This window comes from Cariama cristata, unplaced genomic scaffold (assembly GCF_000690535.1).
Source record: "Cariama cristata isolate BGI_N322 unplaced genomic scaffold, ASM69053v1 scaffold46339, whole genome shotgun sequence".
NCBI lineage: Eukaryota > Metazoa > Chordata > Aves > Cariamiformes > Cariamidae > Cariama > Cariama cristata.
Window position 1 is genome coordinate 1 of NW_009634996.1, and position 9,939 is coordinate 9,939.

At 37.1% G+C, this 9,939-nt stretch overlaps 1 protein-coding gene across 1 annotated transcript; it reads right to left on the reverse strand.

Annotated features, from left to right (window-relative positions):
• Positions 1–239: 239 nt before the first annotated feature.
• LOC104156895 (mucin-5AC-like) lies at positions 240–9,236 on the reverse strand (the record flags this gene model as incomplete). The annotated part of the gene is made up of 14 exons (XM_009707317.1): positions 9,202–9,236; positions 8,911–8,963; positions 8,418–8,518; positions 7,438–7,589; positions 6,873–7,011; positions 6,672–6,785; positions 5,968–6,147; positions 4,450–4,689; positions 3,576–3,732; positions 3,168–3,296; positions 2,653–2,779; positions 1,916–1,959; positions 1,633–1,827; positions 240–361 (listed from the first exon to the last, which is right to left on the reverse strand). Coding segments are annotated over exons 1-14 (1,788 nt in total), but the record flags the coding sequence as incomplete, so codon positions are not given.
• Between the last annotated feature and the right edge of the window lie 703 nt (positions 9,237–9,939).

The following is a 9,939-nucleotide window of genomic DNA, read 5'->3' on the forward strand; positions in this document are numbered from 1 at the left end:
ATTGTGGTGCTTCCTGTGGTGGCCCTGGACGTGCTCGTCATTCTGCCAGTAGGGGTTGTTTTTATTTCTTGGGGGCTGCTGTAGGGAGTACTTGATGGTGCTGGTGTTTGTGTTGCTATGGTGGAGTTTTCTGTAGTTGAGGATGTGGTGGATAAGTTAGTCATGATGGTTGTGCCTCGTGTTGGTGGGGCAGAGGTACTGAAGACCACTGTGGTGCCAGCAGTTGTTGTTCTTTCTACCTGGGTGAGGGTGGACTTAGTAGTCGGTGATGTTGGAGTCTGGGTTGCCACAGTGGTGATTTCTGGTGGAGTTGACGTGGTCTGGTAACCTGTTGTTGAGACTTGTGATGTCCTTGTTGTAACTGAATTAAAAGAAGGAAATAAGTCTTTTTTGTTTTTATTAAAGAAATAACCACCAAAAAATTATTCATCTTCCATACATTTTAATGTTGTATGTAATATGTATGTTAACATTGTGTTTTAATTTGTCAGTCTTGAATTTCATTTCTCAGGTAGGTTTTCATCTCAAGTCTATATTATTTTTCTAGTGGCATTTTATGTGACATTTATTAAAAAATTGTAGGTAGCTATAACTAATATGGTATCCTTTGTGTGCAATGTGAATACATAGGATAATGTGATCTCAGAATTGCTATGGTGTAAGTAAGAGGAGGTTTTATTCTTCTTAGTACTATATCTGTACTTATTTACACTTAACTACATAACAACAGTTTTTAAAATATTTTTACAGATTAATGACTTTTCTACTTATTTTAATATTATAACATGTAATATATTTATAAATATAGAAAATATATTTAACACATGTATTTTGTATATAATACATTCTAATATAGAATATCCATATACAATATAGATGAAATACATAATCTAGTAAGTATTTTCTACTTATTTTAATAAGATTTCATATTTCTAGCATTATGAAGATAACCGTGTGGAATATATACCACTGTCTGCATATGAATGTTATTTAATAGAATACTTGAAGCTGAATATTCAGTTCTTGCTGTAGTATTGTATAGTTTTACGGAAACTTCTGTCATAGTTTCTCAGAATTACATGGTCACTATAATGAGCTAACTATAGGAAAAACGTAGATGTGTACTTCAGGAGTAGAAGGAAACTGTTAATTTGATTATTAAATACAAATAGGAAAGGTTCCAAATAATAGTTTTAAATAATTTGAGCATTCCCCTGAACTAGATTTCTTAGCTTTGGTTTGCGCTAATGTGGTCAGTAATTTTAAAAATGGCAGTTAGTTGTCTTTTGGGTTTTCAGAAGTTGGTCTAGAATTGCTGGGTTTTGTTTGCAAGGGAATGAGGAGATTCTCCAGGGTGCAATGATTAATAAGCTCTACCAATTTTTTCTCCTGGAAAAACCATGGGGAAACAGTGGAAACTGAGTTTATAAGAAATGCTGTATTCATTTCTACATCCTTGATTACGGTTGTCTTTAGCAACTGAAGCTGCTAGAAGAATTGTTGGCTCCAGCAGAAGTCAACATTTTCAAGTAAAATTATATGCCATTAATTGATGAAAAGGCCCTCCCTTTCAGGCAATTTTCAGTCCCTTCCAGAGATTTTTCAGTTATTTTAAAGGGTATTCATGCATACCTGAAACAGTAGTTGTGGGCTGACTTGTAGAAAATGTAGACGTGGGTTGTGTATTGGTGCCACATTCAAAGATATTTCTGTCTATTGTTCGATTGACGTCGCATATTGCACTGAAGCACCATCCAGTTCCATCTGTGGTGGTGTAGATGAGTTCACCATATTTATAGCGCTTCCCTTCATAAATGCAATGGCATGCTGTAATTCAGAAGTTTATTGTCAGGTATCTATGAAAAGATAATATCCAGTATTTCATTTTCTTAACAATTCTTCTTAGCTGTCTTACCTTTATCATCAAACTTGCACTGCAAACCTTCTGATGTGCATTCACTGAAATAAAAAACATAAAAAAGCACATATTTTTGATTATGAGGTAATTTTATTAGTCATTTTTCTGTCAGACACTAGCATCAAGAGACAGGACACTTTATTTATATTTATTCCTGTTCATGTTGGCTTCTTTTTTTTGTCATTGTTTTCCAAAATATTTCTTTATATTAAACCCAAACTTATAAATAGAAGAGAAGCTAAATATTATGCAAAGCTACAGGTAGAAGTCTTAACGAAGACTTTTCTTCTTTCCTTCTTATCACTTTCCTTGCACTTGCAATGTTTTTGTACTAAAAAGGCTAAAAAGGAAAAAGAGTCTAAACACTACAAACAGTGTAAGAATGTAATAAAATCCTTGGAAGTAGACCCCATTAGATATCTGTACTCCTGGAACAGTATTTCTCCTGCATAGGAATGGGAAATAGAGAAAGCTTGGTCATAAAGGCTTTACTGTTCTTGTATCTTTATGCTGAGGATGTACAACATAATCAGGAATGAATTCAACAGAACATAAAATCACATTCAGAACTTCTTACTACTAATGTAGTAAGAAAACTGGCATTAGATAGTAAGGCATTATTTTCACACAGGCAGCATAAACTAGTCCTGTCATGTAACAGGAACATGCAATTTCCCACTGCTGTTTTGATTGTTTTTCCTTGTACACAATTAGGTTGTTATGTTAAGTCTTACCATAACTGACATTCATCCCGTCTATATATCTTTCCATCTTCATTATCATAACAGTCACAAAGACGAACGCACTTCATCTGATCCTCATGAAAATATGGTTTGTCTGGTGGGCAGTTAGGGTAGCAGCCTGAAGGAAGGAAAAGGGCATATAGAAGGTAGAAAAGGTGAGAATGGGATACAGTCAGCATAAGTTTTATTTGTGTGGAATGTGTTTGCAGGTCTTGTTTTTAATAGTCAGAATTTTTACTACTTAATTTTTTCCAATAATTTTAGGAAGTAATGCAGAGGACTAGCATCAGAAGAGCTCACCGACAAGGACTTAGTGGCTTAATAGACATCCCAGAGATGTTTTTAACTCCGATTTCCGTTCTCTGTGGATACATTCATGTGGATACAATGATGTTGCAGAGAATTGAATGGTGGAAATGCAGCCGACGTGGGAAATACACTCCATTAAAGACCATTAAAAATATAATAAAAAGTACTCACTTAAAGGTACTTTCAGCTCTTTTTACCTTCTAATCCTGGCAAGTTATGGAGGCATTTTCCACTTGGGTTCCTACAGGTCTTCATACAGGAGGCTCCACAAGGCTTATAGTGCCATTCACATTCCCCTTGTTGGTTGTAGTAATCACAGAACATTGCTAAGGAGAAAGAGAAATTTGGACATGTTCAGAAAAAAAAATGAGCTGTTTTTGACTCATGTCTGTTCATCATATCCCTGCAATGCTGCTTGAACAGTCTGGAAAACCATGACTGAATAGGTGAAATCGTGTGACCATCAAACAGCTTAGTGTGAAAAGTCTACACAGTGAGATGATAGTGCACATACGTAAGATACCCAGAGTGTGTTCAAGGACATCAGCAAGGCACTGTACATTTAACTACACTCTCAGAAGAAGTGTTTATGACATAAAACTCACGACAGATTGATGGGGTTCTCCAGGCTATGCAGACACCAACTTCACTGCATGCTTGAGCATAGGCAGCTACTGCTGTACAAAAGCAATCACAGTCTCCTCCAGTGTCACATGCACAAGCATCTGTCACACATGCTTGGTAATATTTTGCTGGTTCAACCTGTTATTAAAAAGGAGTATAATGCTATACATCCTGACTTCTAAATTTTTTCTTAGCTTTGCTAGGGTAATTTTGTTAAAATTGTAGTATCTCAGAAGAAAGGCCTACATCAGTAATTTATTTTTCTTTTGTTTATATGCACTGTTAAACCCAGAGGTGATGCCAGATGACACATCCAAATCACGTATTGACAGATTTTTATACACCCAGACTTGTGTCCTAGTGGAAGATTAGATTCATGTTCCCAAGTAATATGGGGCAACGGCACTTGAAAATGTCGGTCTCTGCGACTGGAAAGAACTAAGGTAACAGGAAGAGGACAGAGTTACCCTGCATTGTTTGGTATGAACTTAGTGTCAGATAGAGGCTATGCTAATACTTCATTACTATGTTATTATTTCATTGAGCTTGGGGTTTGTACACAGTATACGAGAATTTCTATTCAAGTCACACTACAAGAAAATACGTAGTAATTACAAAATTATTATTCTTTCGTAATAGGTCAATATTTCCTATGAACCAAATGTCCTTTTATCTCTTACAGGTAGGGACTATAAGTCTGTCCCATTAAGTGGGATTCAGATTGAAGTTTTTCTGACACAATTCAAAGTGAAACATGCTAATGAATTAGGCATGCATGTTACAATGTATGAGGGTAGCAGCTTCAATAATACACAGACCTAGTCTTCACACAGTAAACTTCTGCTTTAGTAATACCTGAGAGTGACAGGCAGCAAAGACGTTGCTGTTGATGATGCTACACTGCTTCTCTGACCAGGACTTTCGATAAGGGTTGGTAGAACATGGGTCCTTTACGCTGGAAGCATCAGGACATGTAGAGGATACTTTCCAGCTGTTTCCAAACTCTAGGACATTCTCTACCACAGACTGACTCCTTGTAGTAAAGTCATTGATGCCATTGCCATCATAATTTCCACAGAGGCCGCAGATCTGGCCCTGTAAAAGGAAGTGAGTAAAATAATAATGGATGTGAGAAAACTTGAAACAACATCTGAGACTGAAAGAATACTTGAAATTCAGCTCTTAGAATGGTGCCATTCCATTCTAACATTCCTGAACATCTTCATGGTTTGTTTCCTCAGCAACAGAACACAACCACTAAGGCTAGAAAGATACTGCTATTGACTTTTCTTCTTTTAAATCTGAACAATAAAACCATCTTTGTCATTTTAACTTTCTGTCTTTGAGGTATGGTTTTAGTTAGGAAATGAGGACTCACAGCCGACTAAGCTTTTCATTTAAGCCTTGTTTTATACAATAGATGTACATATAAAAAACAGCCTTACAAAGCTGTCATAAATACTACCAGTCCAGCCACATAGCCTTTACATTAAGTCTTTACTGTTATGACTGCTCACAGGTATAAAAACAAATTACATTTTCCTCGCACATCCAGAAATATCCTTAATTCTAAATTTATAGATATGTAAAACTGTGATAGGCTACAATAGATGCTATGTTTTCCTCTATGAATCTAAGGTGCATACTTTCCATATTACTACTATTTTTATAAAGTGCCAGTGGGTGAGGCAGCAAAAGAACTTATGATACTGAAATAAATTTGTATGTCTTGTTCTAAATTACACTTAATTTATATACCTAATTGAAATGTCACTGTGGTATACAATAAGATAGCAAATTCCTCATTTACTACAGTTTTTAGTACTTACATAACATAAACTAGGAGAAGGAGTATAACAACAGGAATATATTTTCCTTATCACCTGTGCAGATATATACTTGAAAAATACATGGTAGCATTTTACAAAAGGCTTTCACTCATAATATTTCACTTCGTTGTTCTTAAAATACGATAATTTGATTTATGTGTCAATGAGAACTGGAAACAATGGATTAATTTCAAGATCAAGACTACTCAATTGATTTCTACACATGCCGCTATGTAATTTTAATAAGGTTATAACCTTTACCAAGGTTCAATGGGCAATTTTAACAAAGTCAAGTCCAAAAAAGCAGTTTGCCAACACAAGTTCCATCAGGTCAAATAGGCACTGAAAGCCGCCTTCAGAGCTCAGAACAGTAGCAGGATCACAACATGGCTTCCTGAAGCACCCAAGTAATGAAAAACAACATGGGATGTCCTTCAGGAATGCTAGAAACATCACCTGTTTGGGATCTTGGCAGGTTCTCAACAAACTTCATGCCCAGTTCATATCTGGACTGCAAACTGCCATTTAACTGCTAGTTCCGCACCTTAAAATCAGCGCTGAGCTTGATGAAGATGCTGGTTTTCTTGTCCCACATGAGGATCAGTCCGCTTGTGGTCTCAATTACCAAGTACATACCCATATAGCGGACTGTATATGGCACCTCATCATTTTGTCCTCTCTTTACAACACTGACATGCTCCTCACCAAGTATCAGTTCATAGCTCTGAAACAGGAGGAAAAAGTGATTAGAAATGAACTCAATAGCTGCAGCTGTGCTCTTAAGCATGTTTTTCTGCTTTTAAGAGTACTACAAATAGTTTATATAAGGAAAACAAATAATCCAGATGTGATAAATCAAAACTATATAGTTCAAATCCTGGAACTGTGGTAAAAAGATATTTTAAATGGCGTAGGTCAAAAAAGGGTGTTTTGGCAGTCATGGAGGAACTACATTGCACAGAATAAAATAATCTATTGACATGCTAGGCTAAATTTCTGCTAAAGGCAATTTTCAGGTAGATCTGTAGTTTGCCCAAGAGTGGTATAAGATAGAGTGGGAAATGGAAAAGATAGAAAGCTGGGAAGCTCTACCAAATGTTTCACCTGAATCTGATTTAAACTTAATTTGCAAATTCATTTGCTTTTTTAAATATTTTTCCAGCTTCCTTGGATCAATGGATATCTAGGTTTCTCCTAAGACCTAAACAGATACAGAACAAAACTGGTCTATATGCAAAACCTTCTTACCTCTAAGAAAACTTTGATAGATTTTGCGCAAGTTGTCCCAGTGTTGCCGCAGGGAATATTTTCAGTGATAACCCTGAAGGTCCAATTGGCTGTGCCACTCTTCCCACAGTGGTCCTGGGTAGAGAAAAACATTTTAAAATATATTATTTTTGTAGACACGATCAAAGTTATGTCTCATTTACTATTGCTAATTATCAGTACCTGGACTAGTGTGTATTCACAGTTCCCATTGAAGCTGAATCTTTTGTCATCAAAAGTATTATAATGACCATCTCCATAAATAGCACAAGTGCCCAGACACTGATCTTTGGTGCACTCCCACTTCCTATTTTTGCATATACTAGGAATGAGAATAAAACATTTTAATAATAAAGCAACTCACTGTTTCATGTAGACATATCCCAGCAACTCAGTATTTGTTTGGCAACTCATCCCTGGTAAACGTTATATTGATTCTGGAGTTAAAATTGTCTTTTGCACTTTTCATGTAAAGAATTAAAGCAAAGTTCTGCTCTGCTACTCTGAATTAGCTGCAAGTAGGATAATACTTAATGAACACTGTAGTCCCAAAGATTTCCTTTCATCCTGTGCTTTGGCCATCTACCTACATCAGAAGGAAACCTGCTCATATTGTTTAATCCAAAACTAAACCATCCATCAATGGATGAAATGTGCAATCCAAATCTTTCCTCATTGCTTTACTATTTAAGATCTTTGGGAAAGCAAATGATGGAGCCAGAACTACTACTTCCAAGGGAATATTTACCAGGTGTTACAGTCAACGTTGATCTTTTCCCCAGGCTGATACATGGCTTCATTGTGAATACACGGACATTCCTCTTCAGGAATACAACCACCATTCTCATCTAACACAAGTCCAGCTGGGCACACACAGCCAGATATACATTGTGTGCTATACTGGAAAAGCAAAGAGGAAGAGATAATAATTTCAGAATGAAGTAATCACAATAGAAAAAGGAAGACTAAATTCTCATAAAATATCTTTATATGGACTTATTGCTGCCAGCTTAAATGGGAGGGGACTACAAAGTACTTACAGTACAATGGAACAAAAAGGCAGTTATTAGCCATTGATTTAATAGAATATAAATCTGTTAAAGATAAATGTTTTATGTATTCCAATCCTGATTCCTCTTGCTAGAGTCTATGAAATTTGAAATACATTGCTCTGTGTTAGCTGAAGAAGCCTTGCACTTTGTGATTTGTGATTGGATGGAGCTTTAAAAAGAGAATCAGTCATTTTTTTTTTCAGTTTGGTTGAGTTACATTGAAATCTGTTTATCTCATATGGTACTTATTTACAGAAAGGTATGTGGCTACCATGCACGTAGGTGGAATGATATAATTAGATGTGCAAGAAGTTCACAGTTGCATCATGGTATGAGAAAGAATGATTTCTCCTAGCCGGTTTATAGCCAGTAATTTTATCCTAAAGAAGTAAAGTGTGTGGCAGAGCCCTAGATATTTTCACCACTAATTACTACTACCTGCAGTAGCTGAAGAAAGGTAGACACTAATCTTATTAATTAAATTGGATGTTACTTTATTATATTTTGGTCTAAGGCTCCCATTGTTAATGCTTCATAACATGGTTTTAGGCTTTTGCTACAAGAGCACAGTATCTGTGTTGTAGATTTGGAATAGATGAGATAGATCAATTATTTTAGCACCAAGAGCACAGACAAAACCTGGAAGCACCATTTCATCCAGCCATGACATACTTACACACTGCATATCCAGAGTCTGGCAACTTTTTTGACATTCTGCTCCAGTTGTTCCTGCAGTGATCTTTCTACAGTCGAAATAGACCATGGGAGATTCACAGACTAGAGGAAGGGAAGAAGTGAGAGCAGTAAGAAATGGCACAGGATTTATCCCACAGCTGTAGCCATTAAAACCATCTAGAAATTCTTCAGAAATTGCATATTTCTGTTAGTAGGGATTGCTATCCCTATCCAATCTGCTAAAAAGATTCACTTCAGAGCACTGAATTCCCAGAAAAAAACATAGCATTTCAGAAGAAAAAAATCTCTATGAAAAAGAGGTCTTGTCATTAATCTAGGTTCACTCCTGCCTTTTATGATAACTGTTGTGCTGTAACTAAATGAGAATTACTTCTATTATTTAAAAATCCATTAAGAAAAATCAATTCTATCAATTATTTGTGTCCAAAACCCGGCACAGGGAAAAACATAAGTGGAAGATTCTTTTTTTTTACCTGGAGGTGGATTGAGTGCTCCATTACAATTCAGTCTTCCCTGGATGCAAGTGCTGTAAGAGAGGGAAAAACATTTTCTTTTTCCCTCTTAAATAATATATTGAGTCTGAGAGCTACTTCTCTCTTGTCAAGTTTCAGAATTTTTGAAGGAATTCCAGAATACTGTTTCACAGTCTCAGGAAAGAATTTCCCTCAATACCACTACCAGTACTGCTTTCACATGATATCCATTATTACTTAACAGGAAAAATCATAGGTTGAAATGAGTATATATCTCTGCTTGCTACTTACTTTCTCATAAGATCTCTTCTTCGTGGTGGCGTCATAGTTTTATGCTTGAAAAACCATGGGATTAAATAGAAAATGCACCTAAATACAATTGCTCTGTCAATCTGGAAATATCGTAGAATCATTTAGGTTGGAAAAGACCCTTAAGATCATTGGGTCCAACCGTTAACCTGACATGGCCAAGTCCCCCACTAAATCATGTCCCTAAGCAGCACACCTACATGTCTTTTAAACACCTCCAGGGATGGAGACTCCACCACTTCCCTGAGCAGCCTGTTCCAGTACTTCACAACCCTTTTGATGAAGAAACGTTTCCTAACATCCAATCTAAAACTCCCCTGGCACAGCCTGAGGTCATTTCCTCTTCTTCATCACTTGTTACTTGGGAGAAGAGACTGACCCCCACCTGGCTACACCCTCCTTTCAGGTCGTTGTAGAGAGTGATCAGGTCTCCTCTCAGCCTCCTCTTCTCCAGGCTAAACACCCCCAGCTCCCTCAGCCGCTCCCCATCAGACTTGTGCTCCAGACCCTTCACCACCTTCGTTACCCTTCTCTGGACTCGCTCCAGCACCTCAAGGTCTTTCTTGCGAGGGGCCCAAAACTGGACACAGCACTCGAGGTGCGGCCCCACCAGTGCCGAGTATAGGGGGATGATCACTGCCCTGGTCCTGCTGGCCACACTATTTCTGATACAAGCAAGGATGATGTTGGGCTTTTTGGCCACCTGGGCACACTGCTGGC